At 40.3% G+C, this 24,833-nt stretch overlaps 1 protein-coding gene across 1 annotated transcript in view; it reads left to right on the top strand.

Annotated features, from left to right (window-relative positions):
• LOC124140331 (zinc finger protein aebp2-like) overlaps nucleotides 1-24,614 on the top strand; it is a 66,576-nt gene extending 41,962 nt beyond the window's left edge. Inside the window, exons 2-5 of the mRNA XM_046507861.2 lie at nucleotides 4,083-4,705; nucleotides 12,214-12,338; nucleotides 13,427-13,494; nucleotides 14,552-24,614. Coding sequence (XP_046363817.1) covers nucleotides 4,083-4,705; nucleotides 12,214-12,338; nucleotides 13,427-13,494; nucleotides 14,552-14,699 — 964 coding nt within the window. The 3' untranslated portion in view covers nucleotides 14,700-24,614. The remainder of the gene's footprint in view (nucleotides 1-4,082; nucleotides 4,706-12,213; nucleotides 12,339-13,426; nucleotides 13,495-14,551) is intronic.
• Nucleotides 24,615-24,833: the final 219 nt, after the last annotated feature.

Raw genomic sequence — 24,833 nt, forward strand, 5'->3', positions numbered from 1 at the left:
GCTGCCAAATAGGTCAGTAGGAAAAGGGGTTGTCTCATAGGTTTCTTGGGGTATTACCTGGCTAAGGTCAGTGGCTTTATGTGGCTTACTTATTCAGACTGTCTCTTTCAAAACAATAAGAACAGATTTCCAGGCAAATAGCCCTTATCAAGAAAATGAAATGGTTCGTATGTTCAATGTGGTCCCTGGAGTAGTGATTGGGACTGTGTAGAGCCCAGGCCTGGCAAGTCATGTTATTGACCAGTATAGTTATATACCTGCACATAACACTCGCACGACACTCATACAACACTCATACAACACTCTCACGACATTCTCACGACACTCACACGACACTCATACAACACTCTCACGACATTCTCACGACGCTCACACGACACTCATACGACACTCACACGACCCTCATACAACACTCTCACGACATTTTCACGACGCTCACACGACACTCATACGACACTCACACGACACTCATACAACACTCTCACGACATTCTCACGACACTCACACGACACTCATACAACACTCTCACGACATTTTCATGACACTCGCACGATACTCGCATGGCCATGGCTTTATCCTGTATAATGATATCAATCTGTGATATAACGGTAACTCATGACAAAATTCACACCGCATACACACAATGTTCACACATCTCTCACACTGCATACACACAATGTTCACACATCTCTCACACCGCATACACACAATGTTCACACATCTCTCACACCGCATACACACAATGTTCACACATCTCTCACACAACACTGGGAAACTGGAATTAATAAGAAATTCACTTTTCTCTCTTCAACATATCCCCAAACCATGTAGAAATGATTAGATTTGGGTAGTATTTCCTGTTATGTGCTGTGAAACTTTGGTAAATCAAAGCCGTTAGGACCATCGAGCGTCACAGCGTCGATATTAGAGCACCGATATGGATTCTTTTGTGACAGTGTCTCGTCTCCAAAGTTATTTCAGTGTATGACTTTCGTTGTGAATAAGGATCCATGGTATATTATTACAAATGTATTGTACCCATAAAGATCGGGGTTAGACCATGCTTGTTGTAAGAGACAACTAACGGGATCAGGTGGTCAGACTTGCAAACTTGGTTGATGCATGTCATCATATCCCAACTGCGTGGATCAATACTCATGATGTCAGTCACTGGATTGTCTGATCCAGACTCGATTATTTACAGACCGCCATCATATAGCTGGAATATGGCTGAGTCAGGCATTAAATAACAAAAATACAAACAGCAAACTTACCATCATGAGTGGCCTGAATTTCTGTAGCTAAATTTCCAGGTTACCAAAGTACCCCCCTTCCATTTCCACACCCAAGAAACAAATGATTTCTCGAACAGACTTTTATCATGAAAATTAAGAAATGTATAGAATTATTAAAATAAATAAATTCTAATTTATTGGTTTTAGTATAACATTTTAATGTTATTTTGTGAAAAACATCCTTTTCATAATGTTTTCAAAAATTAATTTCACTTACGTAAATAGTTGCAAGGGTAACAGGTTTGACACAGTCATTAATGAACAATTTCCTGGAAGATTGTGCGCAGGGTAGTGTTTCCATCGGTGGTGTATTGCATGTAATGGCGAGTTTGTCTCAATCTTAACACAGGGATCATTGTCTTGTCACAGACTGGATCTATTATTCATGTGTATTGTGATTGGCACAGTCAGTATGTCCTGCATCCCGAGTCGGTGTGACCTGAATTCATCTTCACTACCATTGCCATGCATGTCGGTGGCACATTCTACCTTCACGTAAGACACTGACTTCGGACTTGGTTCAGAAAAAACAAAGAACATTCAATCTGATGATGCTAGTTGTGTGGTTTGATGTCCAGGTAGAATCACACCGAAATCTATCCTGCACTGTATTGACGTTGAAGCTGTTTTTACTGCTCAAAACAATTGATTAAAAAAAATGAAGTTGTCGAAAAAGTGTGCCTTATATGTCATGGACAAACAGAGCGATCTTAACAGTAGCGAAACTCATAAAAGTAACATACTTAAATATAGACATAGGACAGTGTTGAGATCACTGGGTAGAATGGGCCTAGCCAAGGCCTAAGTCAAGTCCAATCGTATGTTTTGTTTTACCAGTTCTCTTGGCAAATATGTAAAGAAACAGAAGAATGAAAGAATGCTTAATCTGACTTGACAATTTCACTTGCAACCAGATGATGTTGATCACTTGTTTGACTTTGTCAAGAAAATCATCCTATCATTTGTCTTCCTGCTCTGAATTGTTAGCTCACCTTACCTTTCAGTTAATGTGAGGTTATGTTGTGTACATTGTCAGTCATTGCTCATTATTGTATGTAAGGTGAGCTTCAGTACCTAGGGACTACTTTTCTGAAAAGATAATTCCTCAAAAGATAATGTTACAATCCCTTTATTCATGCATATATATTATATAAATATTATTTGTGTACATTATTTTATGATATATTCTGAACAAAAACAGTTAGTGAGCATGTATGTTTCTTTGGGATATGTTTATGAAATTGTGTGCTCACTGTTCACTACAAAAAAAATATCCCCCAAATGTTCATGATCCCTAACTTATTTTGTTCAGTATATTTCAAAACAAAATATTTCTTGATTGTCACTAGCAACTCAGGATTGTCTCTGTCCATTCAACTCTTGACCTGCCAATCAGGATTGAACACCAAGCAGTTTATGGGTAGCTTTTGTCTGGAGTTAGATTACATTGATCTGTGGAGGGGGATCTTTTGTCCATCTCATCAGTGATGTTGATTGCCCCCAGTAAACTGCTGGGGTTCTTGACCAGGACAACTGACCCAACTCATCACTGTAGCCCAAGGCTGGTGGTGACAGTAGTGTTTTTGATGACAAGGAAAGGTCAGAGGTCCTTGATTGCTGTTATTAAACTATAAATAGAAGGCTTCTTTGTTCTTGTAGTTTACTACTATAGTCCTTGAGGTGTTTTATCCGGGTGTCCTTGTGTCTGTCGCCATTGGTGCAGGGCGACATGATCCATGCTTGAAATAGATTTTGCCCACCTGGTCCACACAAGAATGTTGCAAGATCCAGGTTGTTTGTTCTCTGGTGTTGCCGTTTTGTATTTATCTCGCCGTTTTGTATTTATCTCGCCGTTTTGTATTTATCTCGCCGTTTTGTATTTATCTCGCATTACTGTTATTTCATCTCTGATATCAATATGTAAAAGAATCTCAGTGATAGAAATTAATTTTTATTTTCACTAGTCGGGAATATTGATCTGGCAACAGAGTTGCAGTCTATCTAAGTAAAAAAGACAATATCACTAGTCCTGCTGCAGAGTAGCCATCTACCTAATGGAAGAAGGTGTGGTCCACAAGGAAATGTCACTAGTTCTTCCTGAACTTTTCAGTTCGGTCGGGTAGTAAAAGAGTTCGCTCGTTACGCCGGGTCTTCGGGGACTGCCATCATATAGCTGGAATATTGTTGAGTGCATCATTAAACAACAAACAAACAATCCCCAAACCATGTCATTCTGAAAGACGTTAAAAGATCGTGCTTATTGTTTCCCTGTCTGGCGCTCAGCATTGAGTGCTTAAACATGGACTGGTCTCTGAGAGTCTGAGTATACTGACTGGGATATCCATGTGAAACTGCAGCATGGTATTTCAGTGGGCTTTCACCACCTCACTAACACTGCTGTGATTGCATGAAGCATTATAAGATGATGTTTACCAGGCCTTTATTGCTCCAGGCACAGTTGACAACAGATTCTTGCTCTCAAGGTGTTCATCATTAGAGGCAGAAGACCTCTAATCATTACGTTATCTGAAGTATCACCTTACTCTCAAGGGATGGGATGGTCCTTTGATGTAATCAACAGTCACAGGCACATGGTGTCTCCAGTGGCTGAATTGCACTTCAGGAAAATAAAGACAAATCAGACCATCTTCAATTATTTAGCTTGTTAGACATCTGTAGGAATAATTCCATAAGTTATTTCAATGATGGTGTTGGACACAACATGCTCTTTTAATAATCAAACTGTTTGTTTCATTATTCTTATGTTGTAATTTCCTGTATTTCCAGAATTAAGGATATAGAAGAGATCAAACTAGCTCACCTTGAGTTAGACACATCCAGCCTTAAACATGAAGTGCCAAGTCCCAGTGAACCGCCGTCTGCTCCGTGCTCAGAGCAGGTCACGCCCGACACCTCAAGATCATGTACGCCAAATCCGTTCCTTGCACCATCAGCAATCACCATCCCAAGCAATAAAGACTCACTAAACTGCAAAAACTGTAAAACAAAGGTTGAAGAAAAACAAATTCCATGCCGATGGAGAAACTGCTCAGTGAAAATAGACCCTAGTATAAATATGTTGGAACATATACGACAGGTCCATGTAGATCCTCAACAACAGAGTGAGACTTTTGTGTGCCTGTGGGATGGATGCAAGGTGTATAACAAGTCCTCCTGTTCCATGTCGTGGCTGTCGAGACATATCGTGTGCCACAGCGGACACAAGCCCTTCAAGTGTATTGTGGAGGGGTGTGGGCAGAGGTTCACCACTCACGCGGGACTGGAGAGACACGTCAATAGTCACTTTAATACACTACCACAAGCCAATCAGAAGACGCAGAAACTTCGGGAAGACACGCCAACCAAATTACTGCGGAAACGAAAGATAAAGAGAAGGCGGCCTCAAGGAAGTAAGTATACAAACTGAGAAACTTGACCTTCACCTTGTCTCAGAGAAGTGAGTATACACACAGAAACATGACCTTCACCTTGTCTCAGAGAAGTCTGTATATGCACAAGAATATGACCTTCACTTTGACTCAAGGTAGTAAGTGCACACTATGGGATTATTATCAATTATACACTCATGAAGATCTGGGTCTTCAGCAACCATGCTTGTCTCCACCTGTGAAGATATGTGTTAGAATAGGCCTTCAGCAACCCATGCTTGTCTCCCCCTGTGAAGATCCAGGTTAGAATAGGCCTTCAGCAACCCATGCTTGTCTCCCCCTGTGAAGATCCACGTTAGAATAGGCCTTCAGCAACCCATGCTTGTCTCCCCCGGTGAAGATCTGGGTTAGAATAGGTCTTCAGCAACTCATGCTTGTTTCCCCCCTTGAAGATCCAGGTTAGAATAGGCCTTCAACAACCCATGCTTGTCTCCCCCTTGAAGATCCAGGTTAGAATAGGCCTTCAACAACCCATGCTTGTCTCCCCCTTGAAGATCCAGGTTAGAATAGGTCTTCAGCAACCAATGCTTGTATCCTTCAGTGAAGATCTGGGTTAGAGTAGTCTTCAGCAACCCATGCTTGTCTCCCCACAAATGAAGTTTTGGGTTAGAATTGGTCTTCAGCAACCCATACTTGTTGTAAGAGGGACAAACAGCCACACACACACATGCATGCACGTTGCTATATAAAGGCAGTGATCTTAAACATGACATTAGACCCCATTTAACCTCACTTTTAGGTACAGCTTTTGAAATGTCCATGCAACTTCTGTTGAAGTAGGATAAATGTTTAGTGCAGCTGAAAGGTTTTAAAGAACATTATACAATATCTTTGCTTGATACTAGAGCAGGAATTCTATTTCCAACATATTTAGTGAGAAACTTTCAGTTAGAGGAAAGAAAAAATGTATGTTAAGCAAAAGTTGCTTTTGCAAGTGTGTAAGTGACAGCGATGAAGAGTCTGTTGTCAGTGGAAACATACACCTGTCATGTTTCCATGGTTAAAGCATTTTTCAGCTGGCGTTACCGTGGAGACAAACACTGAATGAATGTACATGAAACCTTCTCTAGCCAAGTGGCATGGATGGCCAAGCTTCATCTGACACGTATATCGAGGACTGTCATTGACAATCATACTAAATATGTGACTTTATCCGCTAGCCTGAAGCCCAAGTCTAGTAAAATTCTGTGCAGTCTAAGCTCAGCTAATGATAGCTCATATTATGGCATAAAATTATGGAAGAGGATGCTTCGAGCCAAGTTTGGGCTAGACGACTTAAAACATTTTGACCACATACACAAAATGAGGAGATCAAGAAAAGTAGGATCCTTACACCTGACCGCTGTATACTAACCTATGCCGACTTCGATGAAGTTGTTTTTCTGGTGGTAAATTATACAGCAGTGTCTGTAAGGTCATAAGGTAGTACGCATGATAGCCATGGCTTACTGTCAATAAAGAACAGTGGCTGATAGAGCTGAGTATCGCCTGGTATCTTGCGATATGATTCGTATCACAGACTGACGTTACTACTGGTATCATGATACACTACATCAAATAGTAAGAAATGATGAAATATCTGAAATATCTACAGCTCTAAAACATCTTTCTTTGTGCATCTATTTATTTTTAACAAAGAAAACCACAAGAACAAAACAGGTTTAAATGAATGGATGGTTAGTAAATGTAACAGTTAGTCAGCACGTCCTCAGCCTCCACGTCCTTGTGTTCTGCCATGCTTACAAGTGGCGTTATTCTACTTCTGCATAACGGAAGGTAACACTATTAGTTCCTGTTCTTTTTATAGCGTATTGCGATGTCACAAACTGACAATTCGAGTATCGTGTGTACCTAAGTATAGATGATTTGGTAGGTATTGGTGTCCTAGTGGCCGCTGTATCATGCAGCCTGCTCTTGTTGTTGGAATGAGGGGCGGTCGGGTAGCCTAGTGGTTAAAGTGTTCGCTTGTCACGCCGAAGACCCGGGTTCGATTCCCGACATGGGTACAATGTGTGAAGCCCATTTCTGGTGTTTCCCTTTGTGATATTGCTGGAATATTGCTAAAAGCGGTGTAAAACCATACTCACTCACTGTTGTTGGAATGGATCCCCCGATACCTAGGTTTGTTGTAAGAGTTGACTAAATGGATCAGACAATCATATTTATCGGTCAATATTTACCTGGTTCCCCTGTTATTCCAATACATCGATACTTATCTGTTTCTCTTGATTTTCTGGTTCATAAATTTACCTGTCCATCTGTTAATCCATAACCCTTTTATTACAATTCCTTTCTTTGCATGGAATGGTTGCCTCTAATCAATGATCCACCTGGTATCATGGTCCACGGCACTTGAGTTACACAGGTGACAACACAGGTGAGGTAGGTGTGTCATTGTCCGACACAGAGGAGGCCGCCTCATCCCCCTTGCTGCAACCCTGCTGAGAGTATCAATACCTGTGATGCTATCAGCTGGTGTCAATCACTGACACACCTGCCTAAATGGGGGATGAATGGTCACTGATACAATTTTGAAGGAAGAAGGGTTTTTTTGAAAATTTTGCTCCAGATTTTTTTAATTACTGTAACTATTAATTTACGGACACCCCCTATTCCTTATAATTTACATATTTATCATCTGATAAAGATCCATTCTGTTCCTAAAATCCTGTTATCAATAAACAAGGAGCTTTCTGACATGATATTGTTCAATGAACCTTGATATCACTATCTGCAAATACACACTATTACAAAGGTTATACCTTAAGGGCATTATAATAGGGTAATTACCATGTGGGTGTTATAATGAGGTCACCTGTCACCAGGTGATACTTCTGGTCAAAGCAGGTAGACAAAAAAATAGATATAAATAGCATCGAGTGGGTCTGCGTTAAATACAGCGTAGAGGACACAGACTTATTGGCAAGACTTACTGAAGCACATTACAAGGTAACGAGAGGCTGTTTGCCCAGAGAGTCTCCACTGTCCTAAAGCAGTATCCAGTGTAAGGTTGACAAACATGTCATTATGTCTGATTGGTTTATGATGCACACCTGGCCGCCAGCTTATCTCATATGAGCGGTGATGACAGAACATATCTTCATATGATAGGGGCTGGGCTAAGACAGAAGGATAAATGACATCTTTGGAAGAGTCGGCTCCATTGTGATATTCTATTTAAGGTGTCCTGATACTAGTATCTGGAAGTTGCTTTTCTTACAGGGATTAGTGGGCTGGGTTTAAAGTTAATGGCAGTCTTGGAGTTGGAAACACATTGTACGATTGTATGGCAAATTAGGAAGAGAATTTATCGACGTCAGCTTCTTTATTATGAGGAACACAAGGTTTCAGAGTATATACGTACTCCTTCATCAGGTGATGTCAACTTCTTTGTTATGGGAAACACAACATTTCTGAGTACAGTCAAGTCTTGTTAAACTGACAATCGGCTTTATCCAACACAAATGATTGGAACCGTTTAAATCAGTGCTATTTAGACCCGTTAATCCGACAGTCTTGCGCTCCGACTCCGACACACCTAATTTGCAATGAATTACTGAAATCACTCACTAATCAGTCTCGTTAATCCGACTGTGATAAGGGTACTCCATGGTCATCTGCCCGCGACTACACAGCCTGTGTTTTGATGCGAGACGAATCAGCTAGTAGCTGCATATTTCAACAGAAGCAGAGATAAACTTGCTTAACAATAAACAATTACTGCTTTAATTAAACAAAACAGGATTAGTCACATGACTAGATTACCTCAATCTCATTAAAATCGGATACAAGTTCTCGCTACCGCTGAGGACATCCCATTACAGGTCATGTCAGAACGACCATTCGCAAACTTTGACCGACCAATGAAATTACTAACAGGAAGTCGACATTAGCCACTAAGAAAGCAGCTTCCTAAGCATTGTGGCACTAGTTTCAAATTGGCGACTTCCATTCCAGACTATGCTTTAAAAAGTATTTTAAATCAGTCAAAGAGTCTGTAACAATAGTTTTGTGTTAAACTTTAGAGGTTATCCTCATGATAAAGAAGTTGACATCCATAAACTCTCTCCCTTATGTGTATCACTTCTAAATGCCATTTAAAGACTTGTATGGCAAATGTTTTGAAGACTTCTCTCAATATATGGTTTAGGCAAAATGCTTCAGAAGCTGCTTGGGGCACAGGTGGCCCAGTCATCTAAGGCGCTGCGATTCGCTGTGCAGAGTTGAAACCTATGATAGTGGGTTCGAATCCCGGTTTGCCCCGATTATGTTTCTAGGTTTGTCAGCACCATACCCGTGCTCGTGGGTTTCACCGAAGTGGTAAACGTCTGAGACCTGCATCACTTCAGGCTTTCCTCCCACATTAAGCTGACATGCCGTGATATAACTGGAATACTGTTAAAAGCGGAGTTAAACCCAACTCACTCAGAAGCTGCTACTTTTTTACTTTTATCCATTAACATGTCAACTGTCTGCTAAAAAATAATTTGTTTTGTTCCCATCCAATGTTTAGTAGCAATAGTGTTAGCAGTCAGTAAGAATAGAAACTGATTTAATAAAAGTATATTCAAAAGTATGTTTCCACTTGACAGCAATAATTCAAGAGCTCTTTGATTTCAACATCTTATCCCCAAAGCAACTGTTTGTTTCACTTCCAAGTACCTGCAGAAGTGGTGTTATGAAGTTAGACGTAAGTGTGACACTTGATTATAGTGTGCCGCCACATGTTGGTCAAGTGGGCCCCACCAGTGTAGACGATCCTAAAATATAAACAACCTGACTTCGATCAAGCATTATGAGCACAGGCAATTATGTCAGCTTTATCACACCGTTCAGGGTTTAAGGACAATATCAATTCATAAAAATGTTGTTTTTTTAAATTAATTATTCCTTTGGGTTTTTTATTTGTGTGAGAAGACTTTTGGTCCAATTTTTAGCAATAGCCAGCATATTCTGGGCAAGGGACTCCAGAAATGGGCTTCGAACATTGTACGTAATCGAACCCTGTCCTCAGTTTGACAGGCGGGCGATTTTACTTTAAGGGTACTGACACCATGCAATCGAGATATTGTCATGTAATATTCATGTAGATGGCAACAGCTGGTGAAGATCATGAATAATTCATAAAATATGTAAAAATGTGTACCTATTTCACTGAACAGTGGTTCAGTTGAAAATCATTCAAGTGTTCTGCGTGTTGGTTAGATGTCTAGATGTCTAGTACCCCAGATCTTTATAGGTGAATAACACTACATGTCTTGTCCCCAGACCTTTATAGGTGAATAACACTACATGTCTTGTCCCCAGACCTTTATAGGTGAATAACACTAGATGTCTAGTCCCCCCAGACGTTTATAGGTGAATAACACTACATGTCTAGTCCCCCAGACGTTTATAGGTGAATAACACTAGATGTCTAGTCCCCCAGACCTTTATAGGTGAATAACACTACATGTCTTGTCCCCAGACCTTTATAGGTGAATAACACTACATGTCTTGTCCCCCAGACCTTTATAGGTGAATAACACTAGATGTCTAGTCCCCCAGACCTTTATAGGTGAATAACACTAGATGTCTAGTCCCCCAGACGTTTATAGGTGAATAACACTAGATGTCTAGTCCCCCAGACCTTTATAGGTGAATAACAGTAGATGTCTAGTCCCCCAGACCTTTATAGGTGAATAACACATCAACAAATCAAAAGTAAAGATGTTCCAGTATTTTTAGGGAGTTTATTTTTTGTAGTTTTTACAATGAGATTAGAAAGGATGCTGACTAAGGTGTGAAGCTGTGTTCTAGTTTGGAAGCATCCGTGGGTGAAGTGTTAATGGAACATTGATTTTCTGAAATATGACAAGTGACATCCTATACTAGTGATAATGAACAAGGCAATCCTGGACAGTGAAGCAGACCAGGCATCAGCAGCCTCTCTCCACATCCTCACTCAGGACAGACTTTGTAGTACTTTGTTGTGTGTTGTGAACATTGTACCGACACTCCTCAGGTTCCTACTGGCTGTTTGTATTTCCTATAAGCCGGTTATTCCCCAGAGGATACTTTGCGTATCACTACCCTTCTTAGGTCAGGATGACCTGGCATTGTATTGATCATGTGGCATATGGAATATTGATGTTATCATACAATGTGAGAGGTTGTTATCACTATGGGGCTTGAGCTATAATCCCTGCTGTTCGTTATGAGTCCGAGTCCTACACAACCAGTTAACCAGCAGCAGTTACATGGAGAGCTACGTCCTATTTCACCGTGCTCGCCGGTGTATGTTTTGTCCAGAGACATCGGAATAAACCTTTCTTAGTTCACACACTTCCTGTTCTAACTCAGACACAACATAGCGAAAAATGAATGTTGAAATACTGAAAATATAACAATTACTTCAATTTTTTATTATTGTATTTCGTCTGAAGCTTCTTTTGGGAAAGGTTATATGTGATGTATTTTCTTCTGCATAATCACAATTAGCCTGTCATTTAGAAACTTTTACTTTTATGCAGGTTTATATTTTGATTTTGTAACAGGGAATTAGTTGATTTTAAATCCTACCTTTTGTCACCAATTCAATCATGTTACGCCTTGGGGCACGGGTGGTGCTGTGGAGAGTTGCATCCCTTTGGTATGCCAGGAAGCTATGGTTGTGGTTTTGATATCCCAGATTCATCAACGTTAGAAACTAACAGTTTTAGTTCACTAGTCCTTTCAATGATAACATGTATAAAAACCCTTAAAAAGGGCAAATTTCTACTAATCCTTATTGTACCTTAACTATGGTATATATTATTTGTCAAGGACTATAGGACTAATGCCAATTTCTAACAGTGTTCATCCTGATATTGATTCTAGGTTTATCAGCACCATATCCATGTTTGTGAGTTTCACCAAAATAGTAAACGTCCAACACCTGCATCACTCTGGGCTTTAATCCCACGTCAAGCTGACACCCCCAGGATATAATGGAAACACATATCAAAGCTTCATTAAACCAAACTCACTCACTCACTCACTCACTCACTCACTCACTCACTCCACCCACCCACAGCTGAAGAGTTCAGCTAACATTCAACTCACACTGAAGTATTTGATGAGCAGTACTGAATGTAGGGAGCTACAGTGCCTTGTTGCTGCTGTCAACTTAGAGGTGTCAGATCTGTGATGAAGTAGTAATGAAGAGTTAACCTTGACACACTAAAGGTGGATGTTTGTGGAAAGCGTGTTATTTGTGACACTCGCAGACTGTACTGTTCTTCATTCCTTTAATTCCTCCGGTATTAACCAGTGGGTCTATGTGGGAGGCGAGTGATGCGTCATCCTGATGCTGCCGCCGACGGGACGTCCCATTCGTCATGTTCATTGGGTTATACACAAACTTATGCAAGACTGTAACACTGTGATACACTATCTAATGTATGCCTTGATTTGAACAATGATGACTTATTTATTGCTTCCTTTTTCAGCTCGAACAGGCGATTTCTTTGACAACTGCATCATGGCTAGATTGCAGCAAGAGTTAGAAGATCTCACCCAGCGCACACAGCTAGACGTCCTGGGACCGCCGCACTCTGTCACATTCCACAGTGCTGTAAGTCAGGGGAGGGACAGCTGGGGTGGGATAGGGAGTGGGATGTTGGGGGTCAGGCTGAAAGGTGTTGAAGAGTGTTGAGGGGACCGCCGCACTCTGTCACATTCCACAGTGCTGTAAGTCAGGGGACATGGGATGGCATGGGTGAGGGAGTGGAGTGGGGTATCGAGGGGCTGGGATGGGAGAGGGAGTGGAGTGGTGGACCGGTGGGGTGTCGGGGGGCTGGGGTGGGAGAGGGAGCGGAGTGTTGGACCGGTGGGATGTCGAGGGGCTGGGGTGAGACAGGGAGTGGAGTGGTGGACCGATGGGGTGTCGAGGGGCTGGGGTGGGACAGGGAGTGGAGTGGTGGACCGGTGGGGTGTCGAGGGGCTGGGGTGGGACAGGGAGTGGAGTGGGGTGTCAGGGGGCTGGGATGGGACAGGGAGTGGAGTGGTGGACCGGTGGGGTGTCGAGGGGCTGGGGTGGGACAGGGAGTGGAGTGGGGTGTCAGGGGGCTGGGATGGGACAGGGAGTGGAGTGGTGGACCGGTGGGGTGTCGAGGGGCTGGGGTGGGACAGGGAGTGGAGTGGTGGACCGGTGGGGTGTCGAGGGGCTGGGTGGGACAGGGAGTGGAGTGGTGGACCGGTGGGGTGTCGAGGGGCTGGGATGGGACAGGGAGTGGAGTGGTGGACCGGTGGGGTGTCGAGGGGCTGGGTTGGGACAGGGAGTGGAGTGGGGTGTCAGGGGGCTGGGATGGGACAGGGAGTGGAGTGGTGGACCAGTGGGGTATCGAGGGGCTGGGATGGGACAGGGAGCGGAGTGGTTGACCGGTGGGGTGTCGAGGTGCTGGGATGGGAGAGGGAGCGGAGTGGTGGACCGGCTGGATGTCAGGGGTCAAGGTGAAGGGCAGGGAGTGTTGAGGGGACCACCTTACTCTGTCACATTTCACAGTGCTGCAAGTCAGGGGACATACTGGTATGGGAGAGGGAGTGGAGTGGTGGACCGGTGGGGTGTCGAGGGGCTGGGGATGTTGAGGGTGTCGAGGGTAGGGGGTGTTGAATCGGTAGAATCATTCCTTGTGTGTTGACACTGACTTATGCCTGTTGCAGGTCATCGCAAAGCGAACTGAAGAATCAGGAAAAATCAAAGTATTACTCCACTGGACCCCAGAGGACATGTGAGTATATGTTATATAGACTGGGTAGAGAGGACATGTGAGTCTATATTATATAGACTGGGTAGAGAGGACATGTGAGTATATATTATATAGACTGGGTAGAGAGGACATGTGAGTATATGTTATATAGACTGGGTAGAGAGGACATGTGAGTATATGTTATATAGACTGGGTAGAGAGGACATGTAAGTATATATATTATAGACTGGGTGGAGAGGACGTGTGAGTATATATTATATAGACTGGGTAGAGAGGACATGTGAGTATATGTTATATAGACTGGGTAGAGAGGACATGTGAGTATATGTTATATAGACTGGGTAGAGAGGACATGTTAGTATATATATTATAGACTGGGTGGAGAGGACATGTGAGTATATGTTATATAGACTGGGTAGAGAGGACATGTGAGTATATATTATATAGACTGGGTGGAGAGGACGTGTGAGTATATATTATATAGACTGGGTAGAGAGGACATGTGAGTATATGTTATATAGACTGAGTAAATAGGATGTCTGAATATATGTTATAGAGAATAGTTCAAGGAGGCGTTCAATAAATTCATTCTAGCAGTTCATTATGTGGTGATAAGACAAACCTATCTTTGTGTAGACTTGTGGATGTGTAGGTTGACCTGCATGGCAGAGTTATCTCCCCTGATAAGCTTCAAGCCTGAAGGTGCATAGGTTGTTTACCTGTTGGTCTGAAAACACTCACATATTGCCATCCAAATCTATCCTTCGAAGTGTATGGGCTAATTTTTCAAATTTAATTCCCAAAAATGGTAGTTATCTTGATAAATTAACTACGAGGTCATTCAGGATGTTTTCAACATATGCTTGTAGTTTTAGTGTTGAATGGTAATTGCTATTCTACTTCATGAGGGAGGATGTCACCCTTCGTTATAAAGCATTGTTATTTAACCCATTCAATAGCCATGTAATGTAACTCATAACAGATTTGTTCAGTTTGAAAAAAGTAAGAAATTGAGAATCTCATCGGCAGTAGGTTTGTGTTAACGTTTAGCATTACCATCCCCTGTCTCTCGTTCCAGTTTGCCGGATGTATGGGTGCCTGAATCTCAAGTCAGCGAACAGTCACAAAGAGTCATTCCACTTACCCAGCTACCTCGAGACTCTACCGCAAACCTCCATCCCTCCCTCTACAGGCACCATAGGTTCCGAAAACATCGCCGAAAATAATACCTTCCCAGCATGCAACAGTGCAATTACCCAACTACGTACATGTGTGAAAGAGTGTGTGAGCCTGTATGGAGACTGTTTGTCTTGTTATTGTTGTCCTTGACATAGGATTGTGTTGCAGATACTGTAGCGAGTGTTCACTGTGTTTTCATGTCATTGTTTAGTGCTTTTAGCTTTTTGCAATGTTTAGTTGTTAAAGTCTTGTGTTATGAATGTTTTACCAACAGTTTTCCAGAAGTCCATTTCACCGGTTCAGGAGTTCAGTGTTGGATCTATTGTCAGTGCATTGTTAGTTGATTTTTAAATTCATTTTAATCAACTTGTATATTAATTGATGGATGAGTCCTTATGTACTATTTATTATTTTAGAATTTGAATTATTGAATATAGCAGTTTAGGAATATCCTCTCTTATGAGCCCTTAATGTCGAACAAAATACCATCTGTATCATATTGAATTTCCTTTGATTTGTAAACACCATCTTGTCCATTTTATTTTCAATTCATTTATTGAAGCAGTAATATTGACTCTTAATGAAACCAGTCTCAAAATGTCAAAACCTATTTGTGGTAAGGTTTACATGCAACACAATAAAACCATGTGAAAGTTAAACCTTGGACAAATAATGTTAACATTTAAGGAAAACTCTTTATAAGGCCAGACCAATTTCTGTGCTGTAATCTTTTTCAATGCCCTCTCTTCCGCCCAAATACTGTGAATTCCATTTGATTCCATGCATTTTTCGAACACCTTTGTTGTGTCCGAAATACATCGTCTTTGTTGAAGATGAAACAACACACAACTAGTCTTGTGGAAAGCATGAGATGATGATTGTTACTTTTCGCTTAGTAACTCACCTCCTGTCAACCACAAAAACAATTTCATTTTTTGCCTCCTGAGTCAGTGACTTTTGCCTAGAAAATCCATAATCACACGAAACAAACTGGTCTGGCCAAATGTTATTCTTGAAATGAGAATGTACTGTGGGTATTTTGTTGTGTAGTACTGTATAGCACGTGTTCTCTACTGTATGACGATCTGTAGGATGAACTGCTGGTTCTCAGGCCGTGTGACACCCCTTGTGACAATTCATCCTTTGGCAGCATTTAAAAAACAATTAAGTTTCAAAGTTTTATCAGAACCATGAGGTGAACTCGATCTAGACAGTCCTGCAGTTTTTTTATTCAAGTCTGTTGAAATGTCTCCATTTATATAGTTTCCATGGGAACATTTTTTAAATAGTATCCTTTATACTCCAACAGACTACCATAGAGCGCAAACCAAAGTTAAGGACCACACAATTCTTTCATATTACAATAGTTACTCTGTCATGCCATGACATACGTAAAAGTAGGTATGTTGTATTTTCCATTTTTCTGTGAAAGAACAAGTTATAGCTGAATCCTGGTCACCATTTATGTAGACATTTAGCAAGATGCAATTGATATCAAAATGTTTGTTTTACTTTCTTTTTTTTATATTAATTTTTATTTTTATTATTTTTATTTTTATTATTTTTTTTTATTATTTTTTTTTTTATTTTTTATTTTTTTTATTTATTTTTTTTATTTTTTTTTTTTTTGAATTTACTTACTCAGGTCAGCCACGGTGACCTAGGCTCTATAAAAGTTATTAATTGATCACAGCAGGTAAACTGTTTTGATGCAGTGTAAATAAGTGTGCTGCTCAGGTCTAAGAATGTTCATTGTCTTAATTACGAAGAAATACACTGTCATCAAGTTGGGCTGTCGTGCTGATCCACACAGTGCCTGAGAACTCAGAATATTTATTTTTAGCCTTACGTTATGTCAACCGGTATCACAAGGCCAGGACACGTGTCCTTGCTTGTGGGCGTCTCAATGTAGAACCATCACAATGGTAGGTCCAGGGTGTCTTTGATCAAGTGTAAATTGAAACAATCCTTGATGAGTTTCATGTAAATACGAAAACTATATTTGTGTACAGATAATCTGGTTTTATTTTAAAAAAGTAAATAGATGTTGTCATCAGTGCCTCCGGTGTCGGAACAGAACATGTCTTAAGCTGAAAATCATTTTGCACATCAATTGTAAAATTGGTCATAAAACCGATACTTTACCATGTTAGCTTTAAATCAGTCTTGGACTGGATAGAAAATATATTACTAGGTACCTATGATCTGATTTTTCATCTTAATTGATGTTCTGTCGGGACACCTATTCTCCAGCTATATTGAGTATAGCCTACTTGTATATACCTAGGCCACGTTGGCCACGTTGATGGAGGTCTGCAGTGTTTGTGGACTTCTTTGTGTCCGTCATAATTTGAGCATCACAGCTAAAATGATAAATACTGACAAAGTATTAAGTGGGTCAAGTTAAGGATGTTATCACAAATGTTTTCATTTATTTTTTCAAACATATATCCAACCGTGTTGTAAGAGATTTTTTTTTTTTCTGTAGATTTAATTATACAAACTGTTCTGTATCTTCTCCAAGTTTGCATGTAACTTATCTCACATTCTGAGCGGTCTTTTGCTGTTTCGCTATTTCTGTTCGTCTAGCTGATTAGAACTGCTGCGATGCTGATGTTGCTGAGAGGGCAGTTTGCTACTTTCCGCTGTGAACCAAAGTTCCCCCTGATGATATCCTCAGGGGTCCGGGGCATTTATCATAATAGAACGGAGATAAAGTACCCTAGATGACAGAGGATGTCCACCCCACTCATCCAGATCTGCCCAGAATGGGAACATGTTATTTCTTGTCTTTCATCTGTGGGTATAGGGACCAACTATTGTAGGGGGACAGTCTATTGTAGGGGGATCGTCTATTGTAGGGGGACCGTCTATTGTAGGGGGATCGTCTATTGTAGTGTGGGCTGTCTATTGTAGGGGGACCGTCTATTGTAGGGGGATCGTCTATTGTAAGGGGATCGTCTATTGTAGGGGGATCGTCTATTGTAGGGGGACCATCTATTGTAGGGGGATCGTCTATTGTAGGGGGGACCGTCTATTGTAGGGGGATCGTCTATTGTAGGGGGACCAACTATTGTAGGGTGGATCGTCTATGGTAGGGTGGATCATCCATTGTAGGGGGGACCATCTATTGTAGGGTAGTCTGACTATTGTAGAAGTGATCATCTATTGTAAGGGGGATCGTTTATTGTAGAGTGGGTGTGCATGATTTTGTTGATCATGCAACTTTTTCAGACATGAATGAAATATAAAAATAGTTCATTTTAATAACTAATCAATGATTTTTTTCAATATTTTAAGTTCTCCACCTGAGGTTGACCTAGTAAGTCCCGAAATGTATCTCGCCATGTTATTCCCTTAAAGTAGTAGTAACATTTCCCGAGCAACAGATTTTTCACACCAGAGACTTTCAAGGAATGCTTCAGTTTTACCGGCAGGGTGCATGGGTGGCAAGTTCGAAAACGCCACAATTTGCAATACAGAATTACATCCCTTTGGAATACGTTTGAATCCTGGTTTGCCCTGATTATGTTGCTAGGTTTGATAGTACAATACACATGTCCGTGGGATTCACCAAATATCTAGGACCTGCATCAGTTCACTTGAAATACAGTTAAAAGCGGCATAAAAGCAAATTTATTCACTCAGTTAGGTTTACTGGCCTGATTCAACAGTGCAGTACCATGTGACTTGGTGTTGCTGACTTTCCTAGGGGTGTTTTGTAACCATTCGTTGAAATGTTGGGTTAGAAGCAACACATAAAACAAATAGTGATGTTAGATCAAACATTTCCACACCACAGTCAAACATTTCCACATCGTAGTCAAACATTTCCACACCTCAGTCAAACATTTCCACATCGTAGTCAAACATTTCCACACCTCAGTCAAACATTTCCACATCGCAGTCAAACATTTCCACATCGTAGTCAAACATTTCCACACCACAGTCAAACATTTCCACATCGTAGTCAAACATTTCCACATTGACGGGATTCACAGTATGGATGAAGATTTGAAATAGAAAATGTTTTATTTATGTTGGTAGGTGAAACGATGTGTTGATATATTAAAAAAACACCATATCCCCATGTGGAAAGAGGCTGTCAGATCTGATGGCGGTTTCAGTCAACAAAACCACACTTTGTTTTGGTGTAGCGAATAAAGGTACTGCTAAGTCGATGACATGTTTCCATGACGATGTAGCTGTGTAATCATTACATTGTTGCTGAGTGAAGAACAAGACCAACATCACGTGAGTAGGCGATGGAGAAGCAGCCAGTCTTCATGCATCGTAGCTCGTTAGGTTGGACAGTAATTATATTTCCCTAGATAATGATAAATAATATTCACTTGCAGACTTCAGTTGGCAGATTTCCATTTAAGAGAATGATTTCATGCTTACGTGATTCTTTTCTTTTTTGTAACTTGATGCTGTTGCAGAATATGAAATTAAGCAGTTTGTTGGTCGCTGTTGAATAAATACCAACTTGGGTTTGTATATTGCGCCATGACATAGATCACTAGCTGCCATTACATCAGTCAAGAATGATTTTTTCTCAGTTATGGATGAAATGATACCAAAACGCACGACAAAATGGATTACAATTGTCCTACATCTTTCTATCTATGCAAATTGTCGTTTAAGGATATTGTGTCATGGTGATAATCCCTTCTACGTTACTGTTCAGTATTAAAGGTTGTGTTAGTCTCATGTGAGCCAGATTGCTGAATCGGAGTCCAGTAAAACTTACTGGTCGACTTAGACAAGGAGAGAACTGTAAAACATCTAGAAACCACCTGCACCAGCTTTTCTGTCAAGGACGTTAAGAGATATGTGCAGATGTTTTTAGCTGTACTCTTCCCTATTTCCTCATTTTGCTGTTAGTCACACCGAGCTGAACAAGATTTATACATGGTATATTAGGATGGTATAAATATTTGTATGTCATGCAAGGAATTGGACCTTGATTGGAAGGAGCATCCCTGTGTAATTTGTCTGCATAATGTTACGGGACATAATTGATACACGGCTACCTGTGAGTGGATAGCATTAACGTGTGGCTGTGGGGCTGTCACTGCAACACCGCAATAATCTCCTCAAACTTCATTTGCTATGCCAGTTTTAGTGTTAAACAGTTTTGTATAATGATTCTTTGTGTAGTAGTACTGTGTTTTGAAGAGGATCTTTGTTGTTTCAATAAATGCCTAGTCTTTTTCGTAACCAAATCTTGTCCATTTTTCAAAAGAGTTTAATGGACACAATAAGCAATTGATAAAGTTTGTTGAATATTGTCTGAATATTGTCTTCTCCTTTTGTCAGTGGCTTGATATTGTTAATACACAAATACTTATTACTACTCCCAAGAATATTTCTTTTCTATTACTGCTTATATCTTGAAACGCATTTACTCATTAAGTTCTGTTATCAAATGCATAGAGAAGAGTGCTTACCTCTGCCAGGTGAGGGAGCACTGGTTGGTCTGTGCCCCGTTCCTCAAAGCGATCTTAGCGCTACGATGACCGTAAGCCTATGTTAAAGTATGGGACTTACGATCACCTTAGCGCTAAGATCGCTTTGAGGAACGGGGCCCTGGACTACATATGACTTACAGACCCGTAATAGGTTGAACTTTCTGTTGTATATTAGTTGTGATGGTCTTGTGATCAATTTACAGACTTAATGTGTCGTGAATGAACTGTGCTGTCGCAGGAGAAACTTCACCCACACAAACATTGACCAGAAGGGAGAAACATGATCAAGCCGAGTGTGTACAGTTTAGTAAATTTGGGGGTTTTTTTGTTTGTCAGATATTTCATTGTATTCACTGATCAAAATACCCTCCTGTTCTTCTGTCCTAAGTTTTTCTGGTAGTTTATAAAAAAAATGAAATAATTAATAGTATTTTTTTTATGTTTCAGTTACATAATATAAATGTCTGGGTTTTCAATTGTTGCACAAACTGAGTTGGTAGCAATCCTGGCGTCGCTGTAATGTTACCATGTTTTTGTACAGATCTGTTGATGTCATGTTTTTGTAAACACCTCATTCAGAAATTATCTCTATGCGTGAAATATTTTAAGTGGATTTTTAACAAAACAGGGATATACTTTATGCTGTTTTTCATAGAATTGTAAAATCAACTATTACCTGTATGCTCAACAGTGCAAATTAATATTCTATAACTGCCAAATAGTGTTACGGCTATAGTGTCCATGACATTGTGAGAGCTTTAATATGCAACTTTGAGGTATTAATGCGGCGTGTTTTTCTGACGGGAGTTATTTAGCTAATGGATTTATTAACTGCAAAACAACAGCCATATTGTAAGTTTGAAGTTCATTTTGAAAAAAATATTGTTTTAATTCCAAGTTGGTGAACTAATGGTATATAAGGCTGCTGCGAGAAATGTTCGACCAACTATAATATCGTCATGACAGTACACACCAGGTCAACACTGATGATGTGTACATTGCCTGGTGGTGTAAGATAATTAATTGTCCATAAGGAAATTTCCAAAATCATGATCTCCAAAGGGTTTATTGTAAAGCAAAAATTATCAAAAATCATTTTCAAGATTTGGTTTGTAATAAAATTTCACTGATTTTTGCAAGAACATTGACAATAAATTGTATCATCATTATTACTAATATTTCTTTCTTAGAAAAATGCAAATTACATGTCTTATTTTTCTCCATACTGCTCAAGGCACTGTAGTGAATTTGCTCAAAATAATGTTTTCAGGGAAGAAGAAAATGTATAAACATAACATGTAGCCTCATGTGACAAATTGAATCAAATCCTTAAAGAAGTACCAGTAAAATAAAATGAAAGTTGTATTACGCCAGTGGCACAGAACCCTTTGGATGATCACTTTTGGTAAACGTCCTTGTGGCCAATGGCTGTAGTTTCGCCTGAATATGTTGCTGGGGAACATTGTTTTATTACATACCTAGTGAGGTATATGACATACCCAGTGGGGGTTATCACATACCTAGTGAGGTATATGACATACCCAGTGGGGGTTATTACATACCTAGTGAGGTATATGACATACCCAGTGGGGGTTATCACATACCTAGTTTGGTATATGACATACCCAGTGGGGGTTATCACATACCTAGTGGGGTATATGACATACCCAGTGGGGGTTATCACATACCTAGTGTGGGGTATGTAATGTACCTAGTGGGGGTATACGACATGTTATCAGTCTCTGTTGACTCAGGTTATCCGTGCTAGTGACTGATTAGAGGTGTTATCACTCCTTGGGACAGATGACATCAGAAACTTCACTTGGAATCAGACTAAGGAAGTGTTGTGTAGCCTTCCATCAAATATAATCACAGTGTGCAATAGACATGTTCATTCTGGCTGCCCATCAGTAGCTTGTCCCAATAAGGCTGGAACAATTCATGGAGATCAAATCCAAATTTAAATCTTAAGTCAATATGACACCCATTATGTATGAGTACGTAGCTTTTTACAAAATGTTATAAATTTCTGAACATCAAATGGTTAACAAACGGATACTGATCAACAGTTTTAGTTCTGTCGAAGTTTATTGTTCAATCTGATCATGTATTCGTCTTGTCGTAATATAACAACATTGAAAAGTGTTGTTTTCAGTCATCAACTTTTCTTATCTTTTTTTTCTTCCCAAATATACAATGTTACCTGAAATAGGTTATTAAAATATGTACATGAGTCTCATGAACAAACAACTGTAGAGCTTTTGGAAAAAGGGGTGCGTTTTTGGATTTGGACATTTTCATTTTGTAACTCTGTAAATTTTGTTGAAAGTAATCATGAAAAGAGTTACAAAGTTGTAATATGTTTTGGTATGAACACACCCCTACACCTCTGGGTCCGCTTATGAGGAACCATATTGTAAGGACTTCAGTGCGCAGCCTTTTTGAAATTTACGCTCATCTGCTATACCCAGACTTCTAAATTGTGCTGGACAAATAATAATCCAATAATAGTTGTACTCATAGACTAGTAGCATCATTCTGAGCCAGTCTCAATGCTTCAATTTTGCCACAAATTGAAACGGAATAATGTAAACAGTAAGCATTATGGTTTGTTCAAGGAACTAGCTGCAAACTCTGACGATGAGTGAAATAAAGTTTCCACTAGTCTTCTGGGGCCTGTTCCACAAAGCGATCTTAGTGCTAGGATTGTCGTAAGCCTGTGTTAAAGTATGGGAGTTACGATCATCTTAGCGCTAAGATCACTTTGTGGAACGGACCCCTGAACATGTCCTGAGAGAAAAACAAATGTCAAAGGCTGAGTGTGACGTCAGTGCAGTGATTCAGCCATACATTGTATTTCTAAATGAAAAATATACAAGGTATTTGGCAGGCTGGAGACCAATGTGATGAGGAAGAATGACAAGATGGCTTTTATTCTGTACTAATATCGAGTGTGTCCCAGACACGGAACCATGTCGAGATGTTGTACGGGATTATTGGTTAACGACCCTCCTGGATGGGTTCCTTGTACAGTCGGTGACCAGACCTTCAGGACAATGTCACAAGGGCATCTGTAGACAAAGATTCTTGTATGGGCCCTGTGAAGTTTACTAATTGCTTTGAGAAAATGAAGAGTTGATTGAGGAGCATTGGTTAAGAATCATGCTAACCGGTATATTCTTTTTGAAACTTAGTTTAAGTCATATTTGTCTGATAAACAAAAAAAAATAAATTTCAAAATCTCAAGCAGTCATTCTGAAGTATGTTGATGAGACAATTTTATGTGTTAACAATGTCGTTCAGGGAGGTACCACACGTGTAGGTGCTGCCACCTAGTGGGGATCTCCTGCACAATAGGTAGGATGAGACACAGGTACAACTCCCAAGATTCAACCGCACAATAGGTACCGTTGGGGCGAAACACAGGTACTCGACTACAAAAATACCAACCACACAATAGGTAGGATTAAACACTCAACTAATATACCACAGATAAAACAAATTGTTCTTGTTTGTTGTTGGTTTTTTTGTTAGAATTTTCTTTCTTTTCACCCTCCGTTCATAAAGTGAGAAGCTCCCATAATGATGGAACTGTTTTCGGTATTGGTGTTTCAGTGCCTGTGGGATGTATGCGAAGCATGGATGAACACCATTAGCATCTCGATCTCATTGTAGATAGTACACACTACCATGACTGGGAGTGCCTGTCTTGTCACACCTTGTTTCCTATATTGAGTATGTCAGTGTCGTCCTCATAATGCCATGGCAACGCAACAACTTGCACTGGGGAACCACGCCTCCGTCACAGCCAGGCGGCCAAACGAGTTCTGATAATAATGAAGTAGTAAGGTGATTGTTTTGTTGATCAAAGTCAGCTGCTTGTCTAGTATTTCTTTATTCCAAACTTGCTGTTTGCATGCAAAGTAATGTCCCGTAAGTTCAGGATTATTCCAATCTTCTAATAGAGAGCTGGAATGAATCTTATGGTAACTCCCAAATTGGATATTACCGGTAGATACATTCTAAGAACCTTAAAGGTCATTACAGCAAATGAGTAGGTTTTACATGAAGGGGAACACAAGAAATGGGCTTCAGACGTTGTACTCATGTGGGAATGGAACCAGTGATATCGGTGTGATGAACCAACGCTTTAACCACTGGACCACCCCACTCCCCTTCATTAAGCTTTTCTGTAGCTGGTTTTCTGCAGGAGTAGTCTCTGGCTGTCTTGCGGAACTAGGATGGTTGTGCGACTCCCCGGAGCAACGTTGTTGTGTAGGTCATGTGACCATGCATCATACACAAATCCACCAATCATGTGACACCATATCCATCAGGTTGCACTTCCATATTTATTTTTTCATTGCTGTGTACGTATCAATTTGGTGAAGACTTGGAAACATATTCTCTTGTTTCAAGTTATTTATAAAGCAACGGTAGCTAGCGTTGTATAGATAGTTTTGTAAAAATAAACACTTACAGTTGAAATTGTTTGTTTTGTGTGTATTGTGTGCCCAGTGTTGCTAAATGCTTGGGCTCAGATGCTCACAATTTTAATTATTTGTCTGCAAAAGTGAGGACCGCCACCACGTTGATGAAAATTGTCCTGCACCACATCAGTTTACAGCTGTGAAATATACACTCATATGGTAGTGAGTGAGTGAGTTGTGTTTAACGCCGCTTTAAACAGTATTCCAGTTATATCAC

Source organism: Haliotis rufescens, unplaced genomic scaffold (genome assembly GCF_023055435.1).
Source record: "Haliotis rufescens isolate VD_foot unplaced genomic scaffold, xgHalRufe1.0.p SCAF_5, whole genome shotgun sequence".
Classification (NCBI taxonomy): domain Eukaryota; kingdom Metazoa; phylum Mollusca; class Gastropoda; order Lepetellida; family Haliotidae; genus Haliotis; species Haliotis rufescens.